Here is an 18,585-nt window from a genome sequence, read left to right on the forward strand (position 1 = left end):
TCTGGAAAAAGCTGCTGCCACCATTCCCTGGTTGCAAAAGTGGCCTCTAGAAAAAGAATGGGTAACGAGTGCTTGGGGCTGGAGGCACTTTAAAAAAGCAGCTAATTTGAAGGAATCCATTACGGGGGGCGGAGGGGGGACTGCATAAGAAAAGTCCCACAATGGGACACTTGATACAGCCCTGCCTTTTCCCAAAACCTTTTAGAGATGCTACTGCCTTAAGGGCTTCCAGCAGCAAATAGCAGCTGTGGAGAGGTGTGCCACAGCTGTCTGCAGCTGGAAACCCCTGAAGCAGCAATAATAGCACTAGTTGTATTCACATTTGGGGTTTGGGTTTCATTTGCTGCTTGTTGCATTCTCCCTCCCTTATCTTCCTTGTCCCCCTCTCAAAGGAAAAAGCCACAGACATACACAACTTGGGTGTGGGAATCTTACAGGAGAGTCTATTAAACAGGAGCCACTGGTTCAGCTGCCTGGTTCAAAAATAAACAAAACCATCCAACAAGAAAATCTTAAAATCAAACTATTCAAGTCTTCTCACCTAAGTGTTTATAAAAATCAGACCACCCCAAGACAGGGGTTTTGAAGAAGAGCCAGTCAGCTTTAGGTAGCTTACGGTCATTGAATCAGCTAATGCCATTGACACAGAAAGAAGCAAAAACTCAGACTAGAATTATTGTTTGTCTTCAGCAGCACCCAATATAGGCTGGGTGTTCTACACAGCAAAGAATGCAAGGTTTCTACTCCGGAGAGTTTACAATCTAGAGACAAGTCAGAGGGTGGAACATACAAAACTAACAGTGCAGGTTCCCTGAGCCAGTGAGCCCTTGGAAAGCCCCCTGAAGTTACGCTGAGAAGTTTGCAGCGGTTCTTTTCTTTCCCTCAGTTGTTCCTGGGCGTCCCGGGACACGAGGAATTACAGGTAGTTACAAAATGCTGCAGTGGGAGCGCCACACTCAAACAGCATGGGGAGAGGAGGGGGAAGAGCGGATAGGACAACTCTCATCTCTTAGTCCAACACCTCCGCCTGGAGAGATGTTCGTTCTCTCTACCAAGCCAAGCTATGCATAGGGTTAGGCTCAGTAATGTACATTAAACCCTAGTAAGCTATCCACGCAATGCACTAGGTACAGCGTACAGAGACAGGGCTCCCAGTAGGTGTACGTCTGAAAGCGAACGGGGCAGGTGATGGAGGGGAGGGGGGGGGGGGGGATCGCCGCTGGGTTTGCCTGAGTCCTGTAAATGCTAGTGATAAGAAACAAGAGAGCCACTTACCATCTCGCTTGAGATTAGAGGATCGCAAGGCTTTTATAGATCCGCTCTGGGCAGAGGTGCCCTGACGGCTGCAAAAGTTTGCACAGACTACAACGTAGAGAAGGAGGCGGACGGACAGTTGCATTGGGATCCGCTGTGAGGGGGACCGTATCTGCCCAAAGAAACCCGGCTCCCTCCTCCAAGGAAGCCCCCCCCTCACCTCTTTCCCCCTATGGGGTGGGGTGGGGTTTTGTTTTGTTTTTGGATGCTGAGTCAAAAGCCCCTGAGCTACTCTCCGAGCTGCCCCCACACTTCCTGCATTGCTGAACTTTCTGCTGGGGATCGCTGCCTTCCGAGCGCGGCAGGTGATAGGGAAAGGGGAAGGACAGGGCGAGCCCACACCCCAGCAGCAGCAGCAGAGGCTGGCGAGATGCCCCTAACTCGGCAGGCGATCACAAGGTGCCGCTGCTGCAGCGGGGCTCCAAGCAGGCGGGCTGAGCCGAGCCGAGCCGAGCCCGGAGACTTGGGGCTGCCTGTTCCTGCTGAAGTGGCGGCTCAGCGGCGGCGGCAGCTGGTGCCTGCAGGCTCGGCAGCCCCCCGTGCAGCGCTGCAGGCGCGGGCAGCGCACAGCATGTCTGGAGGGCGCGGGCTCCTGCCGTCTCATTCGGGAGGAAGAACACGGCGGCGGCTCCTCGGGGGGGGGAGGAGGCGGTGGCTCTGGCCTTGGGGGGCAGGGCAGGGGCGGGAGTGGCACTGACCAGGGAAAGGCAGCGTGGCGGGCCAGGCGGGGTGGAGAGGTGGGGCCAGCTGCGGCCGGGGGGCGCCTGAGGGGATCGGGGTGGCGGCTCCAGCCAGCTCGTGCCTGCGGCTCACGGGGCCGTCTGGCGGCCGAGCTGCTCCCGCCCGTCCTCATGGGCACGGGGCAGGATTCGAAGTGTCCCCCCCGCTGCCCCGCAGCGTCCCCTGGTGGGCACAGAGCACCCTCCCGCTGTGCCGGGGTGAGGGGTCAGCGCCAGGCGCCCACCCTCTGAGTGCCCATAGCCGGGCTGGGAAGGCGGATGGCAACCCTTCTGCCAGTGCACCTGCAGTAACAAGGGTAGGGTCCTTAGTTTAGGGGAGTCTCCTCGCCTTTTTTTTTTAAATCAAGCCCCCCTACCCAGTAATCTGGCACCCTGGGATTACTTGTCCTAGCAAATCTGTACCCACTTGCAAGCACAGAGGTTTAAAACAAATGAACTTTGGGGGAAGGGAGTGGAGAAAAGGGGAAGACCAGTTTGAACTGGGACAAATATTTACGGTTTAACACCTTCCACCACCGTATACCTCAGGGTGCATAAGTCACAGTCCCAAACATTTGGACCCTGAATGGCTGATGCAATTTGTTCAGTCTCCCATCCTCCCACTCTCAGTTTGTGGGTCCCCAACTTCCTCACTCACAGCTTGTGGTTCCAGGAGTCCAGGAAAATCAGGGAAGTGAGCTGTAGCTCACGAAAGCTTATGCTCAAATAAATTAGATAGTCTCTAAGATGCCACAAGTACTCCTTTTCTTTTTGCGAATACAGACTAACACGGCTGTTACTCTGAAACCTGTTTCCTAGAATGGAAGTTCTGGGGCTCTACCACCTGTCCTGCTAGCTTGTCGGCATTTCAACAGCTGGGACAGCGAGACCTCACCAGAGTTGCTAGGCTGACATAGACTATTGCTGTGAATTCCTCTGCTATCATTTTGCTGCTCACCTGCTGGAAGCTATGTCCTGGGGGTGAATCCACCTTCCACTTTGCTTTGCCTGCTATGGCTGGACCAACTGCTGTAATGCTCTGCCTGCTGCTCAGGTGATTGGAACTGCTCCTGGTCTCTGACCTTTGTTTGCCATGGGCTAGACAACTGCAATCTCTGGCGAGGTCTGGCCACATAAAGCATTTACAGCTTTTTACTCTGCTCTCTCTGATACAAGACAATCAGTAGTCTTAGAAACCCCTCAGAGTCTCTTCTACCCAAAGCACTTTTACCAGCACCAAGCCAGGAAAATGCAGCGTCTTTCCTTTTGCCCCTTAGCTCTGTCCAGGACCTTTTACCCAACCTCAGCAAACATCAGTTCTCATCAGGTGATCTCATACCAGTCATTGTCCAGGCTTTGCCCACGTGGGTTCCCAACAGGGTATGCTAAAAAATAAGTGTCCCAAATACAAAACTTAATCCAATTATCCCCCAATGTCCACAAACTACCTGCAGTTGATATTTAAAGGAGGTACTGCCTCACTCAGTCAACTCCCCTTGCTCTCCAGCAGATACCATCAGAGAGAATTACCTCCGTTCTCTTGTAGGCTTCAGGCCACAGGGCTTACAAGATGTTAAGTCAAGCACTCAAGCAATAAAAATAGAGATAAAGCTGAAAACTTATCTTAAACTCCACCCCCAGGTGCTTATGCCTTGAAATAGCTCTCTGTTTACATCATCCTCACCATCAACAATTTGTCAATTTAACACATATAAAACAAACAAGATTATCTTATGCAGTCAGTTACGGTACAATACCTACAACAGAATGTTCAGAATTGACTGGCTTTTTAAGTCATGCATAAACCAAGGCAAGGGTGTAGCAAGTCAATTATTTTCAAGTTATAAATACTTAAAATCAGCCAGGTATGGGGTTTTTTTAAGATCAGCTTTAAAATAGGAGTATTTGAGAATGTTGTCTGGGATTTTAGCTTTAAAATTATCTCATTTGTAGCTTTCAGATGCCTCAGAGTTGAAGACTCTACTTTGTGTACTGCAATTATTACTTGTATTACTGTAGTGCCTAAAGGCTGCCTTGTACAAACACACCGTAAGATATAGCCACCACCGAAAGTGCTTACAAATAGATAAGACAGACAGAGGATGTGAAGGGAAACAGAAGGCAAACAGAGACACAGAGAGATGAAGTGACGTGCCCAAGGTCACACATCAGGTCAGTAGCATATTTGGGAATAGAACCAGGTCTCCTATCTCCCACTTCAGTTTCCTATCCACTAGACCATACCGCAGAGTGGAGTTCACAATTCCACACACAACATAGCACTTGTTATACATCAGTTAACAAACTGGCACTAGTTAAATACTTACCTTTTAAGCAGAATTTATGCTAATACTGTGCTAATAACCTTGCACTATCTAGCTAACTCAGTTCTGCGGGGGACAACCCAACAAGACAGCCATATTAATTATGTTCCCATTAAGTAGAGTGTACAGTAAAAATACTTTTCATTTATTTAGCTCCTTCATACTGAAGCATTTTCTTAATTAAATACTGAACAGCAGTGGCCTGAAGGGTAAGAGCCAAACAGCATATTGAGCAAGAGCGAGAAAGAGAGTAATTTTACCCAAATCAAGCCCTGTGTTTGCTTATACAAATCACTACAGACATTTTAATGACCACAAGAGAAGCTCACAAGGTTCTTTATTTGGAATTTAATGTACCTACCTTGATGATGAAGGACTGAGCCAACCCTTTCTAGATTTGAGCCTATGGCTCCATGAAGAAATTAAACATTTCAAACCTGGTAGCCTCAAAATCATCCCCTCCAGCAGAATTGTAAAGCTCCATTCTCTATCCTTTTTTAAAAATCATCGTATCTGCTGCAAATGCTTCTGACAAAAAATTCTCTTGATTCTTCTTCTCATCTTATCTTTTACTAAACACACACACACACACACACACAAAAACTATGTTAAAAACACATTAAGGTTGCAAAGTACAGCATTCAAAAGTTAGGAGATGTTAGCATTAAGGTTACTGGAACAACTTTAGTTCAGCCCGTTGTGTATATGTATTTTGATACAGTTTTTAGTTACATGATCACATACTATATTTTCATAGGACCCCTGCCTCATTCAGTGCAAAGGATAGATAATTCTCACTTAATGAGCAGTTATTGCATATTTTGTTTTATCCTCATTTTTCAATATGTGGTGCCTGGCCTTATTTACTGTACACTATTCAAACCCTGCTCTCAAGACAGAGTTATTCATTTCCTCATGGGCTTTTGTATAGCACTCATCACTATAGTACCCAACCACTTCATAAACATTAAATGTATCTTCACAACACCTGGTAGGTGAGGGGTATTATTATGTCTATTTTGTAGATGGGGAACTGAGGCAGAAAGCGATTAAGGTCAACAATTTCCATTAATTTTGGTTGCCCCATCTGAGACATCTAGGATCTGATTTCTCAGAGTACTTAGCATTATCTAGTATGTTATATGTCTTGTAAAGGGACCACTCAGTACAACAAAAATAACACTTTACTGACAGGACTGCAGGCTTGGGAATTTGCTGCTTTACCCACCTGCATCACATCAAAGTGTGGGAGTTCCTTCCACTGACAAACAGGTAGTGGGAAGGGATGGAGTATGGCCCCATCCCCTATACACTGCGTAACCCAGTTAGCCCCATTAGGGCCCTACTACAATATGTTTAAAGCATAGCTCCCATTTACTTCAATTGCAGCTGTGAGTGCTCAGCACTTCTGCAAATCAGAATCCAGTGTTTCTCAAGACAGGTACCCAGAAAGTGAGGGGGGCACAATTACTGATCACCTGTGAAAAGTTTGGTTTAAGTGACTTGCCCAACATCACATAGGAACTTTGTGGCACATAGGCTTGAGTTTTCCAGGGCAGCACTGGATTGTTTTAACCATGAGACTGCCCTTTCTCCTCCTGCAAGTACCTGTCTCATTCCCTGTACACGTTCCAACTCCTGCAACCAATGAAGCAGGGTCCTATGAACAACAACTTTCTTCACTACCCTACCCTGCTCCATCCCCAGAGCAGGTCCATCCTGTGCATTAAGTGAAGGGGTCTCCCGTGAGATCTCTATGAGCTGAGAGTCTCCCATCAGGACTTCCTCAGGACCTGGAAGCTTGTCTTGGCAAATAGGCCGGTTGCAGCTGCTGAGAGGGGAAATTGCCTCGCTGAACCCCTGCTACATAATTCATGCCTGGTTGTGTAGATGGTGGAGGCCACCTCAGAGCCCCAAAGATTGGTCCTGGCCAACATCACCAGAGTTGGAGACCTCCTGGACTATGGTCGGAGGGTGTGGGTGGACCCCATGGCATGTGCTCAGTGCATGGGGTTGCCACACCATGCATTCACCATTGTGTGCTCCAGCAGGTAAGGGCAGCCTTATCCCTGCTTCTCTTTCTTCTCTCAAGTGGGTCCCGGCCATCAGGTCCCTGTACCGTGAGCCCCTAACTACCTCCAATGCATCACCTAAGTCAACTTTACTGCAATGCACAACCTAAGTCCAGCCAGTCCATCTCTGAACCACACCTCATCACATTTGTGCTCCATACCATCCACTTCCTCTCCCTCAGGTCCTGCCCCCATACTAAGTGGTGGGATCTCTTGCCACCTCTTGAGGGTGGCGAACCCAAGGTCCCACAGCCTGCCAAGGATATCAGTTGGTGGCTACTCCACGGAGCCTTGAGCATGGATGTGTTCACAGAGTTTCCTGACACTTGCCCATTCTGCATTAAAAGGGAAATTCTGATGCACACTTACCTATAGTGCACCAGGCTGCACCTCTTGTTGAGGTTCTGGAGGCACTTTTCTCCTCAGTTGTTCATTTTTGCACACCCCATTGGTGGGTCCACAAAGTATGGAGACCGCCTCATCAACCACCTCTTGGTGCTGGCCAAGATGGGGAGATACTCTGTGACTGTGGGGCCTATTTCCTGTCCCTTGTTGTCTCACATCTCCAAGCAGAGTTCCTCTGGGCAGCATTCATAGGTGCCTTGGACTCCTTCACAGAGGTCTGATGTTCTCTGCTTGTGTTCCCATCTGGTACCAATTCTGACCTTTGGCCTTCATTTACACCCGTTTTCACATCTGTTGTCCCAAGTACTCAGTTGGTTTCTGGGCTTTGTGGTCCCTCCCTTTGACTGAGGTGGCAGGCCTTTACTCTAGGGTGTCCCTAAGCCCACCCCTTACCACAACTAATATAGACCTTGCACTGAATGAGGTAAGGGTCATGTGGAAAAAATAGCATGTAATCATGTAATTAAAGATGGTCTTATAATGCACAAAGGCAAGGGGACTGAATTAAGGTTGCATAGGAAACTTTAATTATGGCACTTCCAAAATTCTAAGTGCTTGAGTTTGCGACCTTAATAATGTTCTTTCAACACAGTTGCTCTGTTGGAATGGCAGATGCATAGTCTGGTCTATTCTAGGAGCTGTGGGAGCCTCATGAATGCTCAGAGGGGATGGACACTTTGAAGATATAATATTTAAAGTCAAAGACGTTTCTACTGAGCAGGTGCTAACTGTAATTTTTCAAAGGCTCATAACTTGGCCAGATTTGGGGAGATTTTCAAAGGGATGGCAAAGGACACATCCCTAACACAAAGGTTACTCTCCTGCCAGATTTCAAGTCCCTGTTCCAAAGAATAAGAGTGCTAGAGCTGTACAAAGAAAAGGTCTCAAGAATTTTTGAATATGAGTGAAACAATATATTTTCCCCTAGCCTCATTCTTGCAGATGTTTTGGCTGAATTTATAAATAAAGAAAAAACAACCTGAGCCAGATACCCAGCATAGAAAATTCCAGCCCAAATGGTTTGGCAAAGTTATAAACAACTAAAAACAGGGTAGTATAACAGGAAGTGTCAAACAGGCTTAACCACAGGTGATTCTACCAGCCAGGCCTATAACAACTTAAGAAACTCTCAACCAGTCCAGGTTCTATGGTCCTGTATACTTCTCTCCCAAGCCTTAGTTCTATTCTCCTTTAGCGCATAATATGTACATTACATTTTCAAAGCATTTACAAAAATGGACTAATCCTCACAGCCTCATGCCTATATGCTAGGTAAGTGTTTGTTAATGTCCCATTTTACAGATAGGGGAATGCAGGATAAAGGCCCAAGGTCACAAAGCACATCAGTATCAGTAACTGAACTAAAACCCAATCCAAATTCTAATCCATTAGACCATAGGTCCTGTCAAAGTTGCTTAATTTCTCTGTGTCTTAGATTTCCCTGGGCAATTCCATATCACACATACCACATTAACCGCTGACAGGAGAGGAACTGGACTTCTACACACCAAGCGCTTCGTACTACTTGTGCAATAGATTACCTGCAGCATGTAATTTTTTTAAACAAATTGTATATGCAAAGTGTGGCATCTTGCTTGATGTTGCTGCAATATTGACCCCCTTTCTTCCCCAGTCAAAGTCCCTCCCTCATAGCTGGCCTAGTGAGCATGCTCATTTATAGCTTTGCAGGTCTGGCAATTAGCCTAAATGTATGTTGTGATGTGTTTCCCGTAATCTTTTCCAAGTTGACAAATGAGAAGGTCAGGAAATTGCAGTTGCAAGCTTCATACTAATCAGAGGGCCATGGGCTGGGTATTCCTGTAAGAAGATAAACAAAACAGTATTATTATCCCCATTTTACAGATGAAAAAATTGAGAAACAAAGATTAAGGACTCAATTCTCAGAGCCTGGGCACAGCAGAGACAGGGAGGGACTGAAAGGGAGTGATCATGGCTTACTGAGTCTCAGTATGCATTAGAGCTGCATCCTTAAATTTACCATGCTGGCCAAGATCCCTCATAGATATTATGCCAGCAAGGAAACAACCACAGCAGGTTACTGAGGAAGGTTTGTGTCACTGGAGGTTTCTAAGAACAGGTTGGACAAACACTTATCAAGGATGATCTAGGTGTATTTAATCTGCCTCAGTACAGGGGGATGGATCAGATCACCACTTAAGGTCCCTTCCAGACCCTACAATTCTATGATTTTATAGCAGAGCCTTGCTCAGCCACCCTACACGTCTCTCCCATTCCCCCCGACACACCGAGACTTGCCCCTTCCCCACTCCTTACATTGGGCAAAGCAGCTTCAGTGGAGGAGGCAGCAGAGTCAGGCACCAAAGCTAGTGGAGGATGCAGGAGAGCCATCTCCTCTTGCTTTATACCAGTGGCAATTCCCTTTACACAGGAGGAATTTAGCAGAGGCAAGCTGTGGCCATTTTAAACTCCCTTTGCACTGTGCAAGTAGCACAAGTAGGTTTGGTGACTTGTCTAGGTAGGGCACTAATGTCTAGTGTAATTAGGAATGATCAGTCATGGGATAAGAAGGAAGTTCCTCTCATGGATCAGTAATGGGTTAAAAGATAGGAAAGGGAAGAAATAAACTGGGATGAGACTGAATCTATATTTTCAGTGGAAGAAGTTATGGCTTAAATGATTGAATCCCAAACATTTAAATGAATTATTCACTATCAGATAAACTGTAGGCTATTTTAACAGGAATCCCTTTGCTCTACTGCCCTTGTGCTGACCTGGATTCTCACCCCTAGTCCCAGCATGACCACTGGCCACTCATTATAGCCCATATATGTAGAATTCATTATTAATGTATGTTGGACTATCAAGTACTGCATTTATAGGCTACTTTAGCCTTAGTTTTAAGATACCCTATGTGATCATTTTCCCCTCCAAGAATGTGAAGTAGTGACTTGCTGATTTTACTCCAAAACACTTTTATTTATTGAAATAGTGACGGAAGTGTCATTGGGATTAGTAAGGAGCAGAATGGACACACAGGTTTTTCTGCAGTTTTTGGTTAGTCTCCAGTATGCACTAGTCATTAAAAAAATGCATATCCAGATGTTAGACATGCATGGTTTGGTAAGAATATTTCACAGCTCCAGTAGGTTATTCTCTTGGGGAATTACACCATTATGTAGGTTTTCATGAATACTGTAATCCTCAGTCTATTTGAGTTGCAGATCCAGATGTTTTCAATATGTACCACACCCTCTGAGTTACTTTCTTAGACACAAAATCTATAAATGGCAATTTGAGAACCTGTATATTTCACATAACAGTGTCAAACACAATTTATCAGGCTGCATTGCACTTGCCTTTTTGATCAACTCCATCCATGATTTTACAATTCAAATGTCCTTATTTTTTTCCATTTCCTAAATTTCCCTTCATTTCCATTTAGCTGCTCTTAAGCTGTGTTATCTACATTTTAGGTTTCAGAAGATAAGTATATTGCCCATGCTGCAGTAATCTCCTTTCATTGATTTGGGATGTTCGCCAGTCTCTTCTAGTATTCTGTGCTGATATCTTTATATGACTGGCTTGCATCCAACTACTGTCATCCTTTGACTTCTCCTTATTCCTTTGCTCTTTTAGTGCTGAGAGATGGCATTCTTAGCCTTTGAATGTTGCCCCTTCATCCCTCAAGTTTGTGCTGTAAACTGCTAGGACAAGCCTTTCAAATATTCAGATATTAACATTCAGCCTTTCTAATGTTTTCGCTCACTCTTCACTTGAGATAGCTGTCCCATTGCATTCATCTACTTAATCAGCTGAAATTTAAAGGTTTCATATATTTTACTCCCAGTTAGTACTTCAGTGATCTTTCCGCCATCTAAGACTTTCTTCTAGTGTCTTCAATGTTCTTTGCATTTTACTTTATATATTTTCCTCCATTTGATTCATAAAAGAAAAGAATGTGATTTGCAATTGAAACATTGCACCCTCATTATGTTTCCATCCAAGAAAGAGAAGCTTTCTGATTGCTGTAAAATGGGCTGTAACAAAGATGATTTATAATGGGGATTTAATGTACTTGCATTGTAGCTGGCTTTATATTAGACAGAATTACATTTTTATCTTCATTATAAGGCTCTTAATGTATCTCACTCCTTTTTAGTTTACAGGACAAAAGCTGTCCCTAGGCAACAGAAAATCCCTGAGTTGCAGCTTTACTTGATTGTATGTACAAGGTACAACTTTCTCTTCATCTGTCACCTCTTGCAAGATGACTACTTCTCTAAAGAATCCATGTGAATTGGAAAAATAATTGTTCTTTGCTACCCTGGTCTACAAAATCAACAATGTTCTACTGAAAAAGAAGTATAGAATTCTATTACAATCACCTACCAAGACAAAGTCAGATATATTTAATTTCCTGTGTTTTTCCTGTCAATGCTTCCATTGATTTCAGTAAGCTTTATCAGGCCATTAGGCCGATTCAGACATCTATCCCAATGCAGCACAGCACTTAGCCATTGCTTAAAGTCGGGCAAATACTTAACTTGAAGTCAGTGAGACTTAACCACATGCTTAGAGTTAGGCACTTGTTTAAATGCAATGCTGAATCAGTGCAGACTTTAGCTAGCAAACAGGGGAGTTTGAGAGGGGGAGGAATACTAATCTTGAACAAACAAGGTGCGAGTACTAATCTTGGGGTGAGTGAATTTGTTTGGCTCTTTGATTTTTGGCTTTTTGTGTTTTTCTTTCTCTTTCAGGTTATTTAAAGTGTCAGGGTCAATTGGGATTGAGTATTTGGGGACTGTTTGAGCCTTTGTTCCCTGGATCATCTTTGATCAACCTCAATCAGCCTTGTGATCACCCTCCCACTGTGTGATTAATTTCAGGTTTCAGAGTAACAGCCGTGTTAGTCTGTATTCGCAAAAAGAAAAGGAGTACTTGTGGCACCTTAGTGACTAACCAATTTATTTGAGCATGAGCTTTCGTGAGCTACAGCTCACTTCATCGGATGCATACTGTGGAAACTGCAGAAGACATTATATACACAGAGACCATGAAACAATACCTCCTCCCACCCCACTCTCCTGCTGGTAATAGCTTATCTAAAGTGATCATCAAGTTGGGCCATTTCCAGCACAAATCCAGGTTTTCTCACCCTCTGCCCCCCCCCCCCCCCACAAACTCACTCTCCTGCTGGTAATAGCCCATCCAAAGTGACCACTCTCCTTACAATGTGTATGATAATCAAGGTGGGCCATTTCCAGCACAAATCCAGGTTTTCTCACCCCCCCCACCCCTCTCCAAAAACCACACACACAAACTCACTCTCCTGCTGGTAATAGCTTATCCAAAGTGACCACTCTCCTCACAATGTGTATGGAAATCAAGGTGGGCCATTTCCAGCACAAATCCAGGTTTTCTCACCCCCCCCACCCCTCTCCAAAAACCACACACACAAACTCACTCTCCTGCTGGTAATAGCTTATCCAAAGCGACCACTCTCCCTACAATGTGCATGATAATCAAGGTGGGCCATTTCCAGCACAAATCCAAGTTTAACCAGAACGTCGGGGGGGGGGGGGGTAGAAAAAAACAAGGGGAAACAGGCTACCCCCCCCCCGACATTCTGGTTAAACTTGGATTTATGCTGGAAATGGCCCACCTTGATTATCATGCACATTGTAAGGAGAGTGGTCAGTTTGGATGAGCTATTGCCAGCAGGAGAGTGAGTTTGTGGGGGGGGGGGGGGTGAGAAAACCTGGATTTGTGCTGGAAATGGCCCAACTTGATGATCACTTTAGATAAGCTATTACCAGCAGGAGAGTGGGGTGGGAGGAGGTATTGTTTCATGGTCTCTGTGTATATATAATGTCTGCTGCAGTTTCCACGGTCTGCACCCGATGAAGTGAGCTGTAGCTCACAAAAGCTTATGCTCAAATAAATTGGTTAGTCTCTAAGGTGCCACAAGTCCTCCTTTTCTTTGTGTGGTTAATGAGGGCTGACTATAGGAGAGAAGGCCTTAAAAGCCAGAGGCTAAGTGACCAGGAAGGGGACTGTAAACAGGGAAGTTTGAGAGGGCGTTTGTGAGAGGGAGTCATAATATAACTGCTATCATTAGTAAAGCCGAATCGCCAGTACCAACACTGCTCCCGCCTCCTCCACTGGCACCCAGATCCAGACAGAGACCATGACCCTGGATGCCTCTACCCAGATTCTGGCGTGGATTTGCAGACTGCATTTCCCACTCTTAGCAAGCTGGGCTGGGGGGACTGTCCAGTGTGAAAGGAGTCCACTGGCGGTATATCTCAGAAAGCATGTGGGAGAGCCACAGGAAGAGGTGGCTAGGCCACGGAGCACCTGTGTCCACAAGGAATTCATTGAGAGTATTCATATGGAGATGTCCAAGGCTGAGGAAGCTATCCAGGTAGAAAGGACTGCTGTCATACCGCAGGGGAGGAGGACATGGCACAGGGAGGACACTGGATGCTGGTTACTTTGGGCAGCAGGCAGTGCTCCACCCCTACTCCCAACCCACCCACCACATGATGAAGAACCATTATGCTGCCCTGGTAATGAGCAATGAGGAGGAGGAGGAGAAGCCACGTACCCCCAAGACTGGGAGGATCGCAGCCACCACTCCCAGGAGGAAACGTAGGGTAGTGGTGGTTAGTGACTCTCTTCTGAAGGGGGTGGAGGCACCCATCTGTCAGCCTGACATGGCATCCCAGGAGGTATGCTGTCTGCCAGGGGCCCATATCCGAGACTTACAGAGGGATTGTCAAGGATCATCCAGCCCCTGACTGCTACCCTGTGCTACTCATCCATGTGGCACTAATGATGCTGCGAGGTGTGACCTTGAGCAGAGCAGAAGTGACTACAGGGCTCTGGGAGTATGGGTGAAGGAGTTTGGAGCACAGGTGGTGTTCTATTTGATCCTTCCGGTCAAGGGTAGGGGCCCAGGCAGAGACAGATGCATCCTGTGAATGCCTGGCTGCAAGGATGGTGTTTCCAGGAGGGCTTCTACTTCCTTGACCACGGGATGCTGTTCTAGGAAGAAGAACTGCTAAACAGAGATGCGGTCCACCTATTGAGGAAAGAGAAGAGCATATTTGGATACAGACTGACCAACATAGTGAGGAGCAGACATGCCAAACCTGTGAAAAAAAATGCAGAAATTGGGCTTCTTTTTGGCTTAATCGGCTTGTGAGTCGCTTGTTGGCTAGTTTTTGGCTTGTAGCTTGTTGATTGTTTCTTTTTTTTTTTATCGGCTCCCGGAAAGCAGGGACAAGGGGGAGCAAGCAGGGGCAAGGGATGGGAGAGAGTCAAGGGTGCACAGCGGACCCACCACAGTCCCAGACTGCATGCCAGGGGAATCTAGTCACAGAGTGTTGGGGTTCTTAGGGACTGGCTTGTTTTGGCCTTGAAATGGGATTAGCTTGATTTTTGGCTTATTGTGAAAGTCAGGGTGCTTATTGACTGCGTGAAAGTTGGAAACTGTGGTGAGGAGGGCTTTAAACTAGGTTTGACGGGGCAGGGGAAAAACGCCCACAGGTAAGTCAAAAACATGGATAACTGGGAGAAGGGTCAGAATCGGGGCGGGGGGGGGGAGCATGGGCCATTGTAGCAGAGATAAGAGAGAGACAAGAGAGAACATAGGTGGGAAATCAAATCAGAATCTTAAATATCTGTATACTAATGCAAGAAGCATGGGGAATAAGCAGGAAGAACTTGAAATGCTAGTTAATAAAACACAACTATGAAGTTGGCATGACAGACAGTGGGATAATACACGTGACTTTAATATTAGTATAGGATACAACTTGCTCAGGAAAGACAGGCAGGGGGAAAGGAGGAGGTGTTGCCTTTTATATAGTAAAAATGTATACACTTGGACTGAGGTTGAGATGGAAATAGGAGTCAGACTTGTTGAAAATTTCTGGGTAAGGATAAGAGACGTTAAAGACATGGACGATGTCATGGTAGGGGGTCTACTACACCTAACTAGGAAGAAGAGGTGGATGAGGCTCTTTTTTAAACAACTAACAAAAGCATCCAAAGCAAAGGACTTGGTAGTGATGGGGGACTTCAACTACCCAGACATCCGTTGGGAAAACAACATAGCAGGGCCCAGATTATCCAAACACATTCTTGGAATGTATTGGAGAATTTTTTTTATTTCAGAAGGTGGAGAAAGCTACTGGGGAGAGGCTGTTTTAGATTTGATTTTGACACATAGGGAGGAACTGGTTGAGAATTTGAAAGTGGAAGGCAGCTTAGGTGAAAGTGATCATGAAATGGTAAAGTTCATGATTCTAAGGAATGGTAGGAGGGAAAACAGTACAATAAAGATAATGGATTTCAAGAAGGCAGACTTTAGCAAACTCAGGAAGTTGATAGATAAAGATCCCATGGGAAGCAAGTTTAAGGGGAAAAACAACTGAAGACAGTTGGCAGTTTCGAAGAGACATTATTATGGGCACAAGAGCAGACTATCCCACTGCATAGGAAAGATAGGAAGTATGGCAAGAGACCATCCTGACTTAACCAGGAGATCTTCAATGATCTGAAATTCAAAAAAGAGTCCTACAAAAAGTGGAAACTAGGTCAAATTACAAAGGATGAATATAAACAAATAAAGATCTAGAAATCATGACCTATGAGGGAAGAATGAAAAAAAATAGGTTTGTTTAGTCTTGAGAAGAGAAGACCAAGAGGGGACACGATAACAGTTCTCAAGTACGTAAAAGGTTGTTACAAGGAGAAGGGAGAAAAATTCTTTTCCTCAACCTCTGAGGATAGGACAGGAAGCAGTGGGCTTAAATTGCAGAAGGGCAGTTTAGGATGGACATTAGGAAAAACTTCCTAACTGTCAGGGTAGTTAAGCTCTGGAACAAATTGCCTAGGGAGGTTGTGGAATCTTATTCATTGGAAATTTTTAAGAGCCAGTTGGGCAAACTTCTGTTAGGGATGGTCTAGGTAATACTCAGTCCTGCCATGAGTGCAGGAGACTGAACTAGATGACCTCTAAAGCTCCCTTTCAGTCCTTCGATTCTGTGATGCTATGATTTGCTTAAGTGCACGACCTTAATGCTTTATTCTTTGAACTTTCATGATGTTCACAATAATTAATTATTTTGATGTATGGGTCCAGAAGTGTTTTTAGGATTTTAAGTACTGAAGAATTTACATATAGAGGCTGGCGCAGTAATTCCATCCACTAAAAGGATTATTAACTGAATGTACTACAGCCAACACCATTTGCCTGTATTTGAAGACTACCATTATATTGGTTTTTAATTATTATGCAAAGATCACTGGGTTCTATATATGGGTAAGTGCATTGCAAACATGAGCCGTGCTTTCTCCCTGTTATCAATATTGAAGAAAATAATCACAAACCAAATATTAGTAATAATATAATACAATATGTATCTCACTAAGGTACTAATACATTACCATAGTACCTGAGCACCTCACAATATTTTTAATGTGTGTATCTCCGCAATGTCTCTGCGATAGGAAAGTGCAAGCGTCTCCATTCTACAGATGGGGGACCTGAGGCACAGGGAGACTAAACACCTTGCCCAAGATCACACAGGAAAGTGGTGGCAAAGCAGGTCTCCCACATCCCAGGCGACTACTCTAACCACTGAACCATCCTTTCTGTAGTATCAGAATATTTAGCACCTAAATAGCACTGTACAACATTATCTTACTCTACAAGCTTAGGAGGCAGGTTGGTGTTATTTATTCACCTTAATAGATATATATTAGCCCTAAAGCCAAATGTTCCAGTGTGGATTTTAATCTTCTGCTTGAGTCATGGAGGTCCAAACCCTTGAAGTCCATCTGAATTAACCATCCGAATGCACCATTTGGCCACTCTGTCCTACAACCACTCACAACAAGTATGAATTAAACCAGGTTTATAAATCCTCAATTTAGCATTTTAAAAACTAAGTGCAAGGGAAAAGATGACCTGTTCACTACTAAGTGTGACTCAAACCCTGTACAATCTCTAGTATTTGAAAGTCACCTACAAACCTGATATCTAAGCACTGCTAGGTAGATTGAGTTCCAAAGGACAAGGGATAAATAGAAAGGCAGTACAGTTGAAGGGGAAAAGAGAAAGGGCAGATCAGCAGCATTAGAGCAAAGCAAATAAGTCAGCAGCTGAAGAAAGAGAATATAGCAAAACTCTGCTATAGGCTGAAATTCTATTCCAGCCTTCAGGTGACATTACAAATTACTTGACTTTCACTCTCATGGTAACAGCATTATTATGCACAACAGGTGAACATAATGCTGCTATGCATGATCTATTCTGTCCCCAGGGTATAGCTACCTAGTCTCATACTTTCAGAACAATAACACACAAGAACCCCAAAACAGAGAGAGACAATGCAGGTACTAATACTAAGTACTAAACACAGAGAGGCACAACTCACCCCAACTTACTCTAGGCTGTCTGTCTACAAACTGACTCTGCCAGGCCCTGATTGCATGCTTCCCTACAGAGCCCCTGGCCTGCAAGCAGGATCAGGAAAACCCCAGAGAACGTAAAGTGATAGATAAGAACATAAGAATGTCCATACTGGGTCAGACCAAAGGTCCATCTAGCCCAGTATCCTGACTCCCAACAGTGGCCAATGCTGGGTGCCCCAGAGGGAATGAACAGAATAGGTAACCATCAAGTGATCCATCCCCGGTCGCCCATTCCCAGCTTCTGTCAAAAAGAAGTTAGGGACACCATCCCTGCCCATCCTGGCTAATAGCCATTGATAAACCTATCCTCCATTAACTTATCTAGTTCTAGATCACAATTTCAATACAGTCTTCAATACATCACAAACGGGAGTGGGAAGGGTAGTGGAGTCTGTCTCAGGCCATTGAAAGCTTTATACCAATGTTCTTACAAATTACAAAAATAATTATAACAACCTCTTGGTATCAAATACATATTAATGCTCATGGCACTATGAATTATATGCAATGCATGATAATTATTAATTTTATAAGAAACAATTTTTAAAATCTCCTGGATAGGTGAGGAGTTGTCAGGTACAGACCACAGCAATGGAGAATTGGGACAAACTAGTGCTCTGATCCTTTGTACCAGTGGACTGGTTGCACGTCTAATCACATCAAGGACGTTAAAGTTGCTCCTGGACATAGTCTCTTTTACCTCTATGCTACATGCACAGCAGCCACCAAAAGACGGCAGGAAGTCTGTAGTGCCACCAAAGACGTGCGGATCTTACAGCTGTTCTGTGGCACTCAGATATAGCATGCCTAAATCACGGTGAAGCAACTCCTTTATGCTGTGATTCAGCAAGGTAGTTAAGCCTGCACCTAACTTTAAGCATGGGAGTAGTCCTACTGAAATCAGTGAGCCGACTCTCATGCTTAAAGTTAGGCAGGTACTTACGTGCCTTGCTGAATGAGGACCTTAAGGAGCTGGAGAGGTACACAAGGGATAAATGTGACTGAAGGCTTGTCTGCACTTACCAGGGGAATCCACCCTGTGGCGATCAATGCACCAGGGGTCGATTTAGTGAGTCTAGTGAAGACCCACTAAATTGACCGCAGATTGCTCTCCTGTCGACTCTGGTACTCCACCGGAGTGAGAAGAGTAAGGGGAGTCGACAGCAGAGTGTCTCCCTTCGACATAGCGTAGTGTAGACCCCGCAGTAAGTAGATCTAAGCTATGTTAACCTGAGTTATGCTACTAACATAACTCAAATTGCATAGCTTAGATTGACCAGCAGC

At 45.0% G+C, this 18,585-nt stretch overlaps 1 protein-coding gene across 1 annotated transcript in view; it reads right to left on the reverse strand.

The window, feature by feature from the left end:
• Positions 1-1,399, reverse strand: part of PDGFD (platelet derived growth factor D) — a 182,887-nt gene extending 181,488 nt beyond the window's left edge. Inside the window, exon 1 of the mRNA XM_077805799.1 lies at positions 1,276-1,399. Coding sequence (XP_077661925.1) covers positions 1,276-1,399 — 124 coding nt within the window. The remainder of the gene's footprint in view (positions 1-1,275) is intronic.
• Between the last annotated feature and the right edge of the window lie 17,186 nt (positions 1,400-18,585).

This window comes from Eretmochelys imbricata, chromosome 1 (genome assembly GCF_965152235.1).
Source record: "Eretmochelys imbricata isolate rEreImb1 chromosome 1, rEreImb1.hap1, whole genome shotgun sequence".
In the NCBI taxonomy this organism is placed as follows: domain Eukaryota; kingdom Metazoa; phylum Chordata; order Testudines; family Cheloniidae; genus Eretmochelys; species Eretmochelys imbricata.